Source organism: Haliotis rubra, unplaced genomic scaffold (genome assembly GCF_003918875.1).
Source record: "Haliotis rubra isolate DU_JTF1 unplaced genomic scaffold, ASM391887v1 Scf804, whole genome shotgun sequence".
NCBI classification, from domain to species: Eukaryota; Metazoa; Mollusca; class Gastropoda; order Lepetellida; family Haliotidae; genus Haliotis; species Haliotis rubra.
The window spans coordinates 47,460-66,652 of NW_025767529.1; the positions used below are offsets into that span (position 1 = coordinate 47,460).

A 19,193-nucleotide genomic window follows, 5' to 3' on the forward strand; every position below is an offset into this window, starting at 1 on the left:
ATCCTGCATTTAACTCTGTTTTCAATCTTCTTTATGAGGATTTATACTACAAAAAGTCTTCTCTTGTTCCGCCTCTTGGGCACAGAATTAAGCCATTCATTTCTGCTGCCGGCATTGAGTTGGAAAATATAGCTCCTTCCCGTCTTCTTTCTTCTCCTCCTTGGCAACTGGTGAGGCCTGAAGTTGACCTCACTCTGACAAAGTTTAAGAAATCTGAAACTGTTGAATTGCAATACAAACAAAAATATAATCAATTAAAAAATACATATAATACATACAAATCCTTATTTACAGATGGGTCCAAGGATGGTGGCGCGGTGGTATGTGCCACTGTCATTGGATCCCGAACAATATCTTCTCGACTACCAAACAACAGCTCTATTTTCACAGCAGAAGCTAAGGCCATATTAACAGCTCTTCACTATATTAATAAACGACGTAAATATAAACAATACATAATAATTTCCGATTCTCTTTCGTGTCTTCAGGCTATTAAAAATATTTCTTGTAAACATCCACTTTTATTAGAAATTATTGAATTGTATAATGAGCTTGCTACTGGCCAATGCGACATCGTCTTTTGTTGGTTACCCAGCCACGTTGGCATTTCAGGGAACACAATGGCCGATCTTGCTGCAAAGGCAGCACTCAACAAATCTGTGACACCACTTCTTATTCCATACTCTGATTACAAAGCTAGCATTAGAACTTACATCCGTGATCTGATGCAGAAGAAGTGGGACACCCAAGTAGGTATTAATAAATTACATGAAATAAAACCCTATATTGGTTACACCTACTTGGGTTGTCAGTCCAGATTTGAAGAGGTCATCATGCGACGATGTCGTATTGGCCATACAAGGTACACTCACAAATATTTGTTAAAAGGTGAAGATCCTCCGTTTTGTATCCCTTGTGATGAGAGAGTCACAGTCAAGCATCTCCTGCTTGACTGTGTTGAATTCTCCATCATAGGGATAAATATTTCAATGTTAAAACTGTTAAGGATCTTTTTAATTCTGTTCATCTTCATTTAATTCTTGCTTTTTTAAAAGAAATTGATTTAATTAATGAATTTTGATAAATATGTTCTGTAGATAGATGTGTTTTAATGATTGGTAGTGTAGATTATCAGCTTAGATTGTTAGTGGCTGTATCCTCAAAGGGGGTTGAAGTAGCGTAAAATTATTGTCCTCCTGAGAGGGTACGTAAGTCCCAAAAACTTTCAAAGTAAAATTTTCACGTCCTGTGTTTTTAAACGTAGTATTCTTGTCATTTTAATTTGTGGCTAAATTTTCCTACAATCGCCAACAGCTGAAGGGATGGTGTAAATCCAGCTAGGGTCCATGCAGGTAGCAAAAGTAATGTAAGTCCCCATGGTTCCTAGTATGGTGATCTACCTTCAGTTGTTGGCGATCTATAGCCCGTTTTTATATTGTATTGTCTTCGTAAATAAAATAGTTTTACATGTTCATGCTAGTTTTAGACTCCATCTGTGATACTCTAGTTATTTTACAGTCCTTCGATGACTGATTATTTAGCAACTTTAATTTATTGTTTATGTAAAACATTTCTCGTCACTATATGGCTGAAATATTGCCGAGGTGACGTTAAATTCTAACTCACTCACTATTTTATGAAGCTTGATTGGAGAGAACATTAACTGATTTTTGAGGCACGTCGCATAATGGTTTCTTGAGATGTGTGTCGAAATTGGTAACTGTGCTGTTGTAACTTTGCACATTTATATAACTAGATAGTGAATCAGTGTATTACGTTCATCTTCCGGATAGGTATAGCATGATGGGTGCGTGGCAGGTATTCCAAAATTGATAACTGTGTTTTTATTCTTTCGCACATTTCATGGTGCATGAATTCAGACAACTTGAGCTGATTTTGTGGCACGTCGCACACAGCGCCTAGACAATAGTAGCATCTCTTAAAATGACCTAACAAGGTGCAGAATAAGTGTTTAATTTTCATATTCAGGCGAATTATAGCGTGATGGTTTCTTGACTTGTGTTCCAAATTTGGAAACTGTGTTTTTCCTTATTTCGCACATTTCATGGAGCATGAATTGAGACAATTTATTGGATTTTGAGGCACGTCGCACACAGCGCCTAGGCTGTACTAGTATCGCTTAAAACGACATTACAAGATAGAGAATAAGTGTATTATTGGCAAAATATAACAGCAGGGTGCCCTCACAACTTTCCTTGATGAATAAAACAAACTCATGCATCTAGATTCTGATCTTTTTATTAGACACACCTGAATATTATTTTGAATGACAGCAATTTTTATATCTTATGAGAGTTAGCAGTTCCTGGACACAGCAGTGAAGTGGATAAATCACAAGGTAGAGGAGTGTTTCACAGACATTCATGTTTAAAGATGTACGCTCTGTTTATTGACAAAGGGAGACCTTCAATATATACTATCCTTTGGAAATATTTTACAACTCACTCTATACAGTGGGAACTGTTTACACAGCCCTACACTGGTCTGGTAACATTTGTGAAAATATTGTCAACTATTGTGGGTTATTGCCTGCTTTCATTTCCGAATCCTGCAAGATTCCAGATAGAGAAGTGTGTTGAATAAGAGAACCAATCCTGACTAGGGTGATCCTAGTGTTCATTAAAGGAAGCAATGGACTGCATACATTAGGCTCCGAACAGAGTTACAACTGCATCTATTCAGCATGGCATCCGTTGTCAGTATAGGCAAGTGGGTTACAGTAGCCTGTCTTGGCAACCAATGTCAGTATAGGTGAAGGTTACAGTAGCTTGTCTTGGCATCTAATGTCAGTATAGGTGAGGGTTACAGTACATTGTCCTGGCAACCAATGTCAGTATGGGTGAGGGTTACAGCATCTTATCTTGGCATCCAATGTCAGTATAGGTGACGGTTACAGTAGCTTGTCTTGGCAACTAATGTCAGTATAGGTGAAGGTTACAGTAGCTTGTCTTGGCAACCAATGTCAGTAAAGGTGAGGATAACAGTAGCTTGTCTTGGCAACCAATGTCAGTATAGGTGAGGTTTACTATAGCTTGTCTTGGCAACCTATGTCAGTATAGGTGAGGGTTACAGTAGCTTGTCTTGGCAACCAATGTCAGTACAGGTGAGGGTTACAGTAGCTTATCTTGGCATCCAATGTCAGTAAAGGTGAGGGTTACAGCATCTTGTCTTGGCATCCAATGTCAGTAAAGGTAAGGGTTACTATAGCTTGTCTTGGCAACTAATGTCAGTATAGGTGAGGGTTACAGTAGCTTGTCTTGGCATCAAATGTCAGTATAGGTGAGGGTTACAGTGGCTTGTCTTGGCAACCAATGTCAGTATAGGTGAGGGTTACAGTAGCCTGTCTTGGCAACCAATGTCAGTATAGGTGAGGGTTACAGTGGCTTGTCTTGGCATCCAATGTAAGTAATGGTGAGGGTGAAAGTAGCTTGTCTTAACATCCAATGTCAGTATAGGTGAGGATTACTACATTTTGTCTTGGCATCCAGTGTCAGTACAGCAGAGGGTTACAGTAGCTTGTCTTGGCAACCAATGTCAGTATAGGCGAGGGTTACTGCATTTTGTCTTGGCATCCAATGTCTGTATAGGTGAGGGTTACTATAACTTGTCTTGGCAACCAATGTCAGTATAGGCGAGGGTTACTGCATTTTGTCTTGACATCCAATGTCAGTAAAGATGAGGGTCACTATATCTTGTCTTGGCAACCAATGTCAGTATAGGCGAGGGTTACAGTAGCCTGTCTTGGGAACCAATGTCAGTATAGTTGAGTGTTACAATAGCTTTTCTTGGCAACCAATGTCAGTGTAGGTGAGGGCTATAGTACCTTGTCCTGGCAACCAATGTCAGTATAGGTGAGGGTTACAGTAGCTTGTCTTGGCAACCAATGTCAGTATAGGTGAGGGTTACTATAGCTTGTCTTGGTATCCTTTGTCAGTATAGGTGAGGGTTACTACAGCTTGTCTTGGTATCCTTTGTCGGTATAGGCGAGGGTTACTATAGCTTGTCTTGGCATCCAAGAGATGTGTACTTAAGTGTGGCCAGTAAGATCACGCACCCACTGCTTTGCCTCGTTCTCCCCACTTGTCGGTGCACACAGACGTCTGAACATCTGCACTACTTGTCGTCTGCTCTCCTCAAACAAGGCCTAAATCCCGCCATGATGTAACCAGTACTGTTTGGCGTACTCATCCACATACAAGTGACTTTCGTTCAGTGAACGATCCAGCTCGGTGATACTCCTATCGACAACAGGAGCATTGTAGCTGTTGTTGCCATAATAGTCGTACATGTAAGTGACCACCATATCAGATATCTCCCCAATGGCTATACCATAGGCCGTTGCGGAACGTGTGCAACCATGTGGTACCTGATAGACTGGGTGGTGGCTTCAGGAAGGGGTGCGTAATATGCTTGATAAGCTGCTGTGTGCTCTTTATTTTCAAGCAGCTGAGCTGCGGTGCTTCCAATCTTAGCAGCAAATCGGTCAATGATTGTCCGAAACACCCTCAGTACAGGTTGTTGATGACATGTTCGCCACGTTGAGATGGCTTTTTCTTCTCATCCTCACTGGTCTTTGGGTCTTTGGGGCTGTTTGATTTTTTGCCCAAATCGTGGATCGGAATCCGAGCAGCAACTGCTTTTGTACCAGCTCTGGCCCCGGCTTTAGTCATGGCATTCACCACAACTTTTTCTGTAGTGCCCTTAAGAGCGAGTTTTTGACCCACTTTGAGGGCAGCAGTCCCAGCGGCATGTTCGGTACCACCTGTGAGAACATCCAGCACAAGACCCAAAGCGGCATTGGCTCCTTTCTCCTTCGCAAGGTCATAGTCCCCATGGCTTCGACCGTGTTCTTGACTGTAACCACGACTGGGATGAAGTCAAGCCAAACTGTCCATACACTCATGTTTGCTGTTACTTGTCTGAAAGAACAAAAAGGGAGTAATTATTGGAAGAACGTTTAAAGGGCTTCAATAAATGTGGTTCTACACAGCGTTTAGCAAAAACCTGGAAACGACACGCCAGAGGTCCCATGAAGATCCGGGTTGGAATTAATGTAGTGGTCTAGTTAGTGTAGTGGTTAAGGCGTTCGCTCGTCACGCCGAAAATCCAGGTTTGATACACCACATGACCCCATTTCTGGCGGGTTAAAACTAAACTCACTCACTTCTATGTAAGCTTTGTTAAAATTCAAAATACTGAAACGAAGATCGACTACTAACAACAAAAGCAATGAGAGTACATATCTACCTGATGGCAACTAAAGACATAAATTCAGTTGTCCCACAAAGGGAGGTCGTAAATCCTTCTCACTAAGATGTACACTACCTAAGCCTTTAGGGCCATTCGTTTTTGTTTTGTTTTGGGGGGGGGGTTCTTCATTTGAATTTAAGATAACGATCTTGAAATTTCAACATTATATCTCGAAATTTCAAGATCATTTTCATGAAATTTCAACTTCGTAGGTATCTAAAAACATAATATGTATCCGAAAAAACGAATGGCCCTAATAAGCTTCCGTACCAATGGGGATATGAGCGAACGCCTACCTTTTCTAGAAACCTCCCACCTGACTTTACGCAAGAAACTTTACCTGCAACTCCGTACACACTATCTTGAGTACTGAGCAGCGAGTGTCTCAGTGTTATTTGAGTTATAAGTGTTACACTTGTCCTTAACCTCAAACAACAACAACCCTCACCATCCTCCGTTCAGGATGTCTATAACTTATGTCCTTGTTACCCACTCTCAAGTGCGACCCGACAGTGCTATTGTCCTTACCTTTGTTGGGTCGCGTTCTTAACTAAAGTCAGGCCCGAAATGCTTGGAAAATGCTTATTGGCTTCAATATCAATATGGTGAATCTGACACAAGATAAAAGCACATACATGACACATGTACGACTCTACCTTGGATATTAAAGCTCAGATGATAAAATGCACTTGAGGGATGACTTCTCAGGAGGAAACTTTGACGTTTTAACAACATTCGTAAATAATCTAAGTACAAACTGTAGTTTTGAAATACAGACTATAAATATTCATATAGCCTCAACCAACTAAATTACATAAATGATTGTAAAAAGTTGGGTTTTTTTATGAACATCTCTATGTGAAAAAGATGGAACTCTTGTAGTAGTTATATCCAAACGAATTACGTAAAAAAGCCTTAATTGAAATCCTATTGATAATCTTGTTCACCCATAGAAGTTTCACTTCGTGTATGAGCATTGAACTGGCAACATGCGACTTGATATCTCTGCAGAACAATTAATTTCAAATTTATACCAGTAGTTCATACTGGAGAAACAAAGGGAGAAACCTCTCGTCAGCTATGACAGGGTTTACTTTAGAATATGTAAAGCCCTTAATTTGACATAGTCAGGTTTACAAAGTTGTAAACACATCAGTTACCTCAGGGGTCGTGTCAAAATCAAAACCAGATGAGAAATACAAACTGGATAGTTTTGATAAGGGTGTCATACGGGGTGCAGTTAATCAACTGTATGAACGTAAAATCCCACAGACGTGTGCTAAAATGCACGATGAGATCAAAAATACAATAAATGTCCTGTTTAATTCCGCTAGAGTCCTCCACCAGCTGTGATACTAACACTTGATATTTTGAGACAGTCCCTGACATGTACTGCCCTTGCATTACAAAACGCTGGTCATGATATTGTGAGTCACGCCGAATTCTGCCTGCCAGGTGGGTCACAGTATAGTTTGTTTCTTAGAAGTGTTTCTGCCATGGATTTTTCGATAATTTATGAGTAATCGTTATGATAAGGAAATAGTACACCGTGATCACTCATATGCCATATTAGGTCGTGGTGGTATGAATGACTATATATGACTTTTGAATCTGAAATATCAACCATTATCAAATAATTGCCAAAAAGCATTTTCCAAGCATTTCTGGCCTTACTTTTTTTCAAATACTGCACACTGCGTTGGCGGCTTCTCGGTAAAGTTATTTAAAATACAGGGAATCTGATTTTGTGGGAACTGTGTGTCCGGGTATGCTGTACTCCGCTCAGGATACTCTGCTGTTATATGTGTCATGGTTGAGTGAATCATCTTCTTGAAAGTGTCGGGCGGTGGGGTAGCCTTGTGGTTAAAGCGTTGGCTCGTCACGCCGAAGACCCGGGTTCGATTCCCCACATGGGTACAATGTGTTAAGCCCATTTCTGGTGTCCCCGCCGTGATATTGCTGGAATATTGCTAAAAGCGGCGTAAAACTAAAAACTCAGTCAGTCAGTCTTCTTGAAAGTGACTGCTAATTGAAGGGGCGTTGGATGGCTGGGTGGCTGGGTGGCTGGGTGGCTGGGTGGCTAGGTGCTGTCGCTCAATGCCTTCGCCGGGAGGTGGGGTAGTCTAGTGGTTAATGTGTTCGTCACGCCGAAGTCGTGTTCGATTCGCACATGGCTACAATGTGTAAAGCCCTTTTCTGGTGTCCCCTGTTGGAATATAGCTAAATGTCTCATTAATTTAAACGGACTTACTCACAATATCATGACCAATGACCCAATAATAGGTCTGTACATACCCCCAAACCTACCGCCTGATATTGCTGGAATATTGCTAAAAGCGGCGTAAAACCAAACTCACTCACTCAGTGCCTTCGCATGCACTTGACACATAAACACGCACCCGCACACACATTGCGCGCACGCACGCACGCACACATGCACACACACACGCGCAGTAGATTATAACAAGCGCACGCGTGTGTGCATGCATACACACACTAGTGTGAATACGTATCTGGAATGTGTGAGAAATATGTGTTTTACCTACAGTCAGAATGGTCCAGCGGTGTTGGCTACGTGTAACTGATCGATTCTAGGCCTTGTAAACCAGTGGTTGATAGAATCAAGTCCACTATCGAGATATGATAACACAATCAACTGGCAGCCCACGTTTGTGCCCTGTTACGGGTAAGGCGTAGTGGAGGAGCCCTGCAAAATAGAAAGCTGCATAATTCAATCACGCCTAATATGATGGTAAATTGAGCAGGTCTGCCGTCATTCACTCAACGAATCTTGTACTGAAAGAAACAAGTCCCAAATGGTCAAGTCATGACGGGCGGTGGGGTAGCCTAGTGGTTGAAGCGTTGGCTCGTCACACCGAAGACCCGGGTTCGATTCCCCACATGGGTACAATGTGTGAAGACCATTTCTTTTGCTGAAATATTGCTGAAAGCGGCGTAAAATTAAACTCACTCACTCGCTCATGACCCATGTCCCAATAATCGGTCTGTACATGTTCCAAAACCTACCGTCTGAACAATTTTTGAAGGGGATATAGGCCATCTTATTAAACCATTTATTAGTTTCGGATGTTGCTACTTATTTTCATTGCCAAAAGGTAAAAAAAAAAAAGTTATTGCAGTATATTTATGTCTGTCCTAGACGGGTCTGTACGATATGCAGAGGTGTACTGTTTCCGCCCTGTTTCCACCCATGAATTGTACTCTTCACTGGACACATGTATAAACAAGCCAATCATGACCCATGGGCCCAATAATTATAATACTGGAATTCAGAGACCTCATTATAGGGCCTGTAGACAGGAGACAGTAATAATGGCCCATTCATACATCATGAGTGAGTGAGTTTAGTTTTACGCCCTTTTTAGCAATATTTCAGCAATATCACGGCGGGCGACACAGCAAATGGGCTTCACACATTGTACTCAGGTGGGGAATCGAACCCGGATCCTCAGAGTAACGAGCGAACACTTTAACCACTAGGCTACCCCAACGCACCAAAGAGCAAAGAAGTCATTATAGGCCTATATAAACAGAGGGTACCCAAAGTCTGTCGTCTGGACTGGTTGGTTCGTTGGTTTTTAACGCTGCACTCAGTAATATTCAAGCTATATGGCGGGGGTGAAAATAATCGAGTCTTGACCTACAGTCAGGACCTGACCTGGAGTCAGGCACCTAATCGCCAGCACACAAAATCTGCCGTCTTACCCACTCAGCCACCACGGCTTCCATAAACATGGACGTCGAACAACTTGTAGTCGAGACCAAAGACACATAAAAATAGGGTTAGAATTGGTCTTCAATAACCCATGCCTGTCGTAAGGCGACTAACGGAGTCGGATGGTCAGAATTGCTGACTTGGTTGACAAATGTCATCGTTTCCCAGTTGCGCAGATCGATGAGCATGCTGTTGATCACTGGATTGTCTGGTCCAAACTTGATTATTAAAGACCGCCGCCTTATGGCTAAGTCTGGTGATAGACAACAAACCAATTTAAATATTGCAGCGGAGTCGAGCGTCGCTCTGCTGTTTGCTCTACTTGCCGGATCAGGTCACATTGAAATCTGAAAAGTGCGTCAGTGGTTATTGGCTGCTTGTACACAACCAGTTTAACATCCTAGTTGAAGAAGACCTTCCTGTTTACTCCACATTCGAGCAGATAGCGCAACTAGAAATCCTGCAGTGTCATATCCTGAGATGTTCCTTCCTCAACCCACTGACTGATCCCCTTGTGCAATGCCCCTATCCAATGAGCCCTGCTCTGTCGGTTGCACCAGTGTATAACCACAGTGGCTCATTGTCCTACTTTCACTTTCCTGTCAGGACTGTTCCCATTAGTGCTACATTTCTACTTGGGGAATCGTTACTTTTGATTGTACTATTCCAGCTATATGGCGGCGGTCTGTAACCGGACCAGACAATTCACGGGTTCCGGAGATTCACGGGTTCGACTCTGTGACTCGATACAATAGCCCAAAGATCTTACAAACCATTGGTCAGATGGAGGGAGAGTGAACGTAGGGAATATTTATACGTACCTGCCCTGGTGAATAAATACAAGGGCCCACATGCTCCTGATCTGCATACCAATATTGGATTGAAGAACACCAAGCAGTCCAAACTACTTATTTCACAACACAGATCATCATCACTATTCTTTCACAATTTACAGATTTCTATAATGTTAGAGAAACAATTAAAGCCACACCCAGGACCTATACCTTTGCAGGATATTTAAGATATTTATACTTAGTTTTGTCCTAATTTTCAATATCACAAATATATCTGCAACTATGCTGCAACACATCGTACCATATAGGGAAGCTGACATAAGAATATTAATTATAATTAGCTATTAATGCACAAAGACTTGTCGACTAATGTTCCATTAATATTTTATGGATTACAATAGAAGACAAGCCATATCTTTAAAGCTATACATTTTCATTGCATTAAGATGGCATAACATTTGTCCCACCTGCCCTTGTGCACATGGGTGATCTTATACTTTGTACTATTGACCACCAGATATAAATAGAGGATTCATGTGGCAAAGTTTGATTTTAGCATTATAATAAGTCGTTTTAATGTTTATAAGAAATATTTACTAAAGCGAAGTCGATGGTACCATTCCTTCTGTACCGTCAGCAAGTGTTTATGTATTTTTATCAAATAGTTTTGATTCTAGGAGTTCTTGAAAATGGTTCCAGTCACAAACACACGCAAGGGCATGTCAAATGTTAATCAGTTAAAAACACTAAACGATATGGTACAAGCCAAAGCAGGGAAGAATGTGGTCTTTAATGTGTCACATGTGGAATTGTTGTCCACGCATCTACAACTAAACCATCTATTTTCTATAAAAATATATTTTGTAAGCTTGATGAAACAACTTCTGAGCAAGAGCTGTATGGTCTTCTTTGACATCTTGGTAAGAAAGGTGTGGCGGTTTGGTAGCCCAGTGGTTAAAGCCCTCGGTCGTCACGCCGAAGGCCAGAGTTCGATTCCCCACATGGGTACAATGTTTATAGCCCATTTCTGGTGTTCCCCGGCGTAATATTGCTGGAATATTGCTCAAGTCGGCGTAAAACCATACTCACTCACTCACCCGACCAAATCAGCGTGCCTAACTACTTGACCCTGGTCTTCAGATACCCATGCTAACGGGATCGTGTGGTCAGGCTCCAAGTGACCACCCTATTGACATCATATATACACTGGTATGAAGAGAGTTAGAGATAATGAGACGCGTGAAGATCCGGGTTAGAAGTGGTTTTCAGAAACCCATGCTTGTCGTAAGAAGCGACCAACAGGATCGGGGGCTCCCAATCGTATCCCAATTGCGTAGATCGATGCTCATGTTGTTCATCACTAGTTTGTCTGGTCCAGACTCGATTGTTTACAGACTGATTTATTTTGATATCAATAAGACTCTCCTTATGTGTATCACCCGAGAAGATCCGGGTTAGAATCGATCTTAAGTAACCCATGCTTGTCGTAAGAGGCGACTTAAGGGATCGGGTGGTTGGTTGACATGGGTTCCCAATTGCGCTGGAATATTGCTGAGTGCGGCGTAAAACTAAGCTCTATCACTTACATAGTCGACTGTAATATGATACTCTCCATGCAAAGATGTAGGACAATGGCAGACATTTGCAAGGAAGAAAATTAATTTCTGTGACTCGATGTGACTCAATGATTGACAGCTAAACGCGGATGTATGAATCGAGTTTGCGTGGGCAGTGTCAGATTAATAAATCAGTCTGAGACTTGACATTTTATCAGTCGCGGGACCTTTTGTTGAGAGCAGACACGTAAGTTCTTAGAGTTTTCGATGTCTAATGTGTCACGTCACTGAATTACTCAAGTGTTACATGTCAAAATGTGCCCCCCACTTAGTTTATATTTGACCTATTTGAGGGAAGTGCATTATTCGTGCCATAAGCGGGTCTCCTTTATTCGCTCATCTGAAAAACGGTTCTATGTTTGTTTGTTTGTTCTTGTTTTTTGTCTGTTTGTTGTTTAACGCCACACACAGCACTAGAAGAGAGTCGTGACGTGGTCCTAGTCTAGACTGTATAGTGAGTATGGTTTTACGCGGCTTTCAGCAATATTTAGCTTTTAGCAGATGAAGAGAATACCTGTAAACATAATCATTATACATATGATCATCACAGTATAAATCATATCACATGGAATCACAGATTCATGAAAAGCGAAAAGAAAAGGAAAGGGAGACAACTGAAACACTGTCACATGCATCGATCGACGCAATTAGGATACTACGATTAACAGCATGTATTTAACGTGTAGTAAATAATTAAATATCACAATGCGTAAAATGGAAACAAGTATTTTTTTCAGGTGACAGGGTTTTGAATATGTAAAAGATGGTACGACAGTACAGTAGCATGTCAAATAGCACTGTAATGAAAAGTGACATGGGAAAACTGACCTTCAAATAAGAGCGACCAATGAAGGTCCGGGTTAGAACTGATCTTCAGTAGTGAGTGAGTATAGTTTTACGTCGCCTTTAGTAATATTACAGCAACATCACGGCGGGGGACACCCATGTGGGGAATCGAACCCGGGTCTTAAGCGTGACGGGCGGACGCTTTAACCACTAGGCCACCCCACCACCCCTGATCTTCAGTAACCCATGCTTGTCGTAAGACGCGACAAACTGGTTCGGGTGGCCAGGCTCGCTGCCTTGGTTGACACATGCCATCGTATATCAATTGCGTAGATCGATGCTCATGCTGTTGATCCCTGGATTGTCTTTCCCAGACTCGATTATTTACAGACCGGTGCCATATAGCTGGAATATTGCTGAGTGCTGCGCAAAACTCCCTCCCTCACTGGAAGGAGAGCCGCTCATTGACATGTAACGCTCTTCATAGGTTTTCATAGGTTTCCAGGAATTATCCAATCTCAACTTTTTAACGGCCCGAACATAATATGAGTGAGTGAGAGGTTTTAGTGAGTTTCAGTCGCTGGTTGGTTGAGTCAGTTTAACAAACTTTTCAATCGACCGTACTTTTGACCGCGATTTCTTACCAAAATTATTTCTATTTCGATGTTTCTATTTATTTGAACACTATTCTGAGGAAGAAGCCGGTGTAAGGCAGTTATCACTTTGGTGGTGAAACCCACGAGCACTGGAATGGCACTGTCAACATATAGAGATATACACATCTGGCAATGACGTCCTACTGGCAAACAAGGATAAGTTGGGCACTGACTGGACAATTGACCCGTATTAGCATGTATGAGAGCCGCCCACTGGTGCTTGCCATTGTGAACGAACGGGCCCCAGGTTGTCCGTGATCAAGTATAATGCGATGGGTGAAGCGCGTGGCCTGTCTCAGCGAACTCCGAGTTCGACAGTGGCAGGTGCTATCTTTTAATAGTGCCTGTTTCGTGGGTGTGCGCAATGCCATGCACCGCCTACTTCTCTGCGCCGGTCCAACTTATCCTTGTTTGCCAGTAGACGTGTTTAAAGGGTGTCAAGGGAGTTCTGGCTATGACGAGGCGGTGGGATAGCAAAGTAGTTAAAGCGTTCGTTCGTCACGTCGAAGACCCAGGTTCGATTCCCCACACGGGTACAACGTGTAAAGCCCATTAATGCCACCCCCCCCCCCCACCCCGCTGTGATAGTGCTCGGAAATTGGTAAAAGCAGCTGAAAAGCTAACTCACTCACTCAGTCTGGCCATGACATGAATGTTTTGCCATTGGGTGAAACGGGTCAGAATCCTAGCAATATGAGCACGTCCATTATTATCTTGAAAAATAAAATGTTGCCGAAAACGTTGCTGGCATTACGAGTGTTGAATTGATGATATCTTGATTATTATGACTGTGATGTCATCGTATCCCATATGCGTATATTGATGCTCATGCTGTAGATCACTGGATTGTCTTGTCCGGATTCGATTATTTACAGACCGCCGCCATATATATCTGGAATATGGTTTTAAACAACAAAGAACGTTAAAGGTCACATGCAACGTAAAACACAACTTTGCAGATTCTGATACCTTTCGGTATGGACTTACCGAAAAAAAGCGTCAAAAATGCAAATTCAACTTATAAAGTTAAAAAATAGCGCGATGAAAAAAAACGCGCGAAATCGGAGTTCAAACGTTTCACTAATTTTCCCCAGACTTTTCTGAGGAATACGGGTTTCAACAGCTGGCTGCGCTCATAGCACGTGCGCAGTGAAATAGGTTCGCGCAACTTGGAAGCGGGCTGTCTGGTGAATACTCGGTGAAGGCTTTGGTGTGAGCTAGTTTCATAATGTTTTGTTGATATCTCACAGGCGCGAGCTTTTTGTATGTTATGACAGTAAATAAACTGTTTATATAATTTCATTTATCTATTTCACCACACGTTCTTCTTACCGAGTCACTTTCTCAGGTCGATAATTAAAAGCAATGTCATTATTTAGAGTCGACACGATTTCTAACTGTGATATAGATATGTTGCTGTCACAGACAAAACTCAATGTCTTGTTTTATTGACACCAGTGTGTCTGCCTGCCTGTCTGCTAATGACAATATTCAATACACAACTGCGATCACTGACCACATGCAATTTGAACTTAACACCAATCAGGCTATAAACCATAAACAAAACGCATTGATTTATGGCCCGAGTTTGGTCTCTGTCACATTATGTATTTACACAGACAGGCAGGTGTGATACTTGAACATATGACATGTTATGATGTCTGTTGATTGCAAAATGTTATACACAAAAAATGAGCATGTATTTACAAAACCCAACTTTCTATATATACACACACACAATGACCCGTGTAGGCGGCATCTGCTAATGAACCAGCCGTTACACTTGAGTGCACACCCACCCGCTCTGACTGGGTTCGGTATCCCGGCTGCTTCGTTTCGAGGGAGGTAAACCCAAGTACAAAATATTGCACTTTTGATTTGCGATTATACGCATATAATTTGGTTTATTTGTTTTTTCATAATCAGCAATGCATATTATATGTCATGAAGTAGTGATAATTGTGTTTTAATTATGTTTGATTTTTTGGTTGCATGTGACCTTTAAGAGTCGGCAGGAAGTCTAGCCGTTTAGACGTTTCCCCTGTGAGGGAATTCCCAGCTTCGAATATGTGAAACACCCTCCTGGTGTCTACTCAGAGGAAGTTGCTCGAGTATTGCTACAAGCGGTCTTAAACATATTCACCCAATCACATTTAAATGGAATGTATTTATTACCCATTTGATCATCAGTAACCCATGCTTGTCGGAAGAGGCGATTAACGGAATCGGGTGGTCAGACTCGCTGACTTTGTTGACACACGTCACGATAACAATGACTGTGATGTCATCATATCGCAGTTGTGTAGATCGATGTTCATGATGTTGATCACTTGATTGTCTGGTCCAGACTCAATTATTTACAGACAGCCATATAGCTGGAATATTGCCGAGTGCGACTTAAAACGTAACTCACTCACTCACCCATTCAATGTTCTCTTGTTTTTTTCAGACAAGCAACAACAAACATGAGCGTATGGACAGAATGGCTGGACATCTTCCCAGTCGTGGGTACTCTCCAGAACACGGTTGAAGCTATATCAGCCGTCTGCCATGGCGCCTATGACCTTGCAAAGGAAAATGGAGCCGATGCAGCTCTGAGTCTTGTGCTGGATGTCCTCACATATGGGACAGCAGGTGCCCCGGATTCTGCACACCTTAAAGTTGCTGAAAAGGTCGTAATGAAGGGCATTGGTCCCAAAGAAGTCATGAATGCCATGAAAGGTAAAGGTGGAAAATCCGGGAAAGGAGGAGCTGCACAATCCATGAAAGGAGCTGGTAAAAAACCTGCTGCTACTCAGATTAACATCAAAGAATTGACCAACAAATCCAAAAAGCCATCAGACCCAAAGACCAGTAAAGGGGAACAGAAGAAGCCATCGCATCGTGGCGAACATGTCATCAACAACAACGTGCTGAAGGTGTTTCGGACAATCATTGACCGATTTGCTGCTAGGATTGGAAGCACTGCAGCTCAACTGCTTGAAAATAAAGAACACACAGCAGCTTATAAAGCATATCACACACCTCTTCCTGCAGCCACCACCCAGTCAATCGGCCACCAGATGGTTGCTCATATTCGAGAAGAAGACCAATACATTGATGCCAACGCAACTGCCTATGGAGCAGCCATCAAAGAGATTTCTGACATGGTGGTCACTTATATGTACGACTATTACACCAACAACTTCTACTCCGGTCCTGCCGTTGATAGGAGCATCATCGATCTGATTCGTTTACTGAACAACGGTCAGTTGTATGTGGACGAACGAGTACGCCAAACAGTACTGGCTTCAACAGGGCGGGGACGTGAACAAGTTTGAAGAGTGCAGGCAAGAAGTCGTGCAGATGTTTAGATGTCTGTGTGCACCGACAAGCGGGGAAAACGAGGCGAAGCAGTGGGTACGTGATCTTACTGGTCACATTTAACTGATACATTGATGTTATCAGCAGCTAATCAGGTTTCTTCTAACCAAAGATTCCACGTCAGATACTGATACTGGAGAAAGCTCAACTCAACAGACTTTTCGTTGTCATGTCGTGGGAGAGCACACTTAACTCTGTACTGAACTTTGAGGGATATCTCAACTATGCTGACCTCTGATGCCATCTGACTTATACTAATTTCTTTAAATCTACCCAGATCTGCTCAGTCTAAAGGACATTTTAAGATTCTTAGTGTACCGACTTTGATGCCAAGTCAAGTTACTATGAAACACCTGTCTATGCAGACATTTCACACCATGATACCATACTATTCAACTCTTGACTGTACTCACATTGGATGCCGTTATACTTTACCACGAAGCAAATATTTTTGCAGACATTTCACACCAACACACCACACTATACGACACTTGACTGTACTGACACTGGATGCCAAGGCATGGCGTTGTAACATCATTAATTATGCAGACATTTCACACCAACACATCACACTATACGACACTTGACTGTACTGACACTGGATGCCAAGGCATGGCGTTGTAACATCATTAATTATGCAGACATTTCACACCAACACACCACACTATACGACACTTGACTGTACTGACACTGGATGCCAAGGCATGGCGTTGTAACATCATTAATTATGCAGACATTTCACACCAACACACCACACTATACGACACTTGACTGTACTGACGTTGGATGCCAAGGCATGGCGTTGTAACATCATTAATTATGCAGACATTTCACACCAACACACCACACTATATACGACACTTGACTGTACTGACGTTGGATGCCAAGGCATGGCGTTGTAACATCATTAATTATGCAGACATTTCACACCAACACACCACACTATACGACACTTGACTGTACTGACACTGGATGCCAAGGCATGGCGTTGTTACATCATGTATTATGCAGACATTGGGTGTAAATAACGGACTCCGTTACATCCAGACTAGACCCTTTGATGCGTGCTCAACCGACACAATCGAGCAATATGCAATGGCTCGAAAACTTGAAAATAAAACGTGGCCTGAATATGATCCTATGTACTGACGGCTGAACGCCTTGTGGGCAGAAATTCTGAGACCATAACACTTGTGCCATAACATAAAACAACGGGTTTGGGGATTAGTCAAATGTTGAAACATGCTGTCGATGACAACCTTTAATGGACACTACTTGCTTAGATAGAGGTTTTCTTTATTCAACGCCACGTCAATTTTGAAACTTGAAGGTTTAAGCTGGTTTTAGAATGCTAGTCCACTGAGATACCATGCCACAGTGAAGCATGAATACCCCCACTCAGACACATTATACTGACTCCAACCGACCTGTCCTTGTTGTACCCATTATTGCCGAGCGCCAGACAGGACCAACAAGTACCATATTTTAACTTTTTGGTATGACGCGGTCGGGGATCGAACCCGCGACCTTCCGCTCACCCGGCGGACGCTCTAACTACTACACCACGGAGGCGGTCAAATAGTATAAGAATATTGTAGGTATGTGCGGTGTTGCTTTTACAGGACGGCCTGTTTCCACCTGACTGAGTAGGTTTGAAAATACCCTCTCATGGAACATTGGACTTTTGCCCTCATCACTGCTGTATGATATAATAACATGCAGTGGCATTTGTATGTGCTAATGTGATAAAAATAAATCGTGAATTATGAGAGTTTGTTGTATCTCATCAGTAGATGTGAGTAGTATGTGGTGGTATTAGCCTTGGTGCTGTTCAGTTTGACACTTCTGAAGCCAGGAGCATGACCCGGGACGATCCGGGGTAGAACTGATCTTCAGTAATCCATGCTTGTCGTAAGAGAAATAATTGTTCTCAGTTATACCTTTCCAAATACCTGTCTTGGTCAGGCAAAAACTGGCTTAATAGTGACAAGACCGACATTATCATAGTGGTAGCGAACCAATACTAAACCCCGTTCCACAAAACGATGTTGGTTCAAACATATATTCATGGAACCAAATAAGGGAACACATGAAAGTACAAGTGTTCCTTTATTTTCCAGATTTTCAGGCACAGTGCAATACATACCTTGTGAAGAAACCTGGAAAAAATAAAGGAACACTTGTACTTTCATGTGTTCCCCTATTTGTTTCCATGAGTATATTTGTTCACAAAGAGAAAAGGAATGGGGCCATGTTCTTACAACTCAGAAAAACCCTCTTTAAGAATATTTACTACAACAAATTACATCACAAGCCACTATCAGACATAGACCCAAAGGAAGATTGACAGTTAAGGGAAATAATAAGATACCAAAGGAACAGAGAAGGAAAACTGCTGGAATCTTAGCTCTACGATGATAACAGTAAGTCAATCCTAAAGCATTTGAGTAACGATCACCTTAGCGCTAAGATCGTTTTGAGGGGTGGGTCCCAATACAGCATATGCGGTAATATATACTACCCATCAAAAGTTTAGACTCACTAGTGTAAATGAAGCCACTTACTTCAGTCAACTGTTCTAAACTAGATTTTGCAAAATATTCCTTACTATTTAAAGGTACTGTTTACACATGAACTGATGTCTTGTAAAACAAATTTGTAACGTTGAAAAGATTATTGTCATGAGTTCAATAAATGGTGAAACGCAGTGAAAATTGGCGAATTCTTAACAAACTCAACACCAAAACGCAGCTGTTCACATGCACGATATTTGCACATGCTTTTCAGCAAGTTGATGTATTGATCCTCGTGCAACCCATATGCATAAGGTTTGCAGTTGGTTCCCCAACGTTGTAGAGAAACCACATATATATATATACATAACATATAGTGAGTTCTTTAAGTGAGTCTAAACTTTTGATGGGTAATATACCATTACTGACACTGTGTACCAGTCCAGCACTGATGGCAT

At 42.0% G+C, this 19,193-nt stretch overlaps 1 protein-coding gene and 1 long non-coding RNA gene across 2 annotated transcripts; both read left to right on the forward strand.

The window, feature by feature from the left end:
- Positions 1 to 1,335: 1,335 nt before the first annotated feature.
- LOC124261705 lies at positions 1,336 to 16,179 on the forward strand. Its single transcript, XM_046696052.1, has 2 exons — positions 1,336 to 1,366; positions 15,309 to 16,179. Exons 1-2 carry the CDS (start codon positions 1,347 to 1,349, stop codon positions 16,177 to 16,179), a joined length of 891 nt encoding a protein of 296 aa, XP_046552008.1. The 5' UTR covers positions 1,336 to 1,346.
- On the forward strand, positions 2,719 to 3,828 carry LOC124261711. The gene is made up of 3 exons (XR_006894405.1): positions 2,719 to 2,740; positions 2,779 to 2,816; positions 3,785 to 3,828. It is a non-coding gene; the product is annotated as an uncharacterized LOC124261711 (long non-coding RNA).
- Positions 16,180 to 19,193: the final 3,014 nt, after the last annotated feature.

Bases quoted from the DNA above. Each gene is read 5' to 3' on its own strand.
- LOC124261705 (XM_046696052.1), top strand. From the start codon at position 1,347: ATGCAGGTAGCAAAAGTAAT. The intron at 1,367-15,308 runs GTAAGTCCCCAT...TGTTTTTTTCAG, and splicing joins ATGCAGGTAGCAAAAGTAAT to ACAAGCAACAACAAACATGA.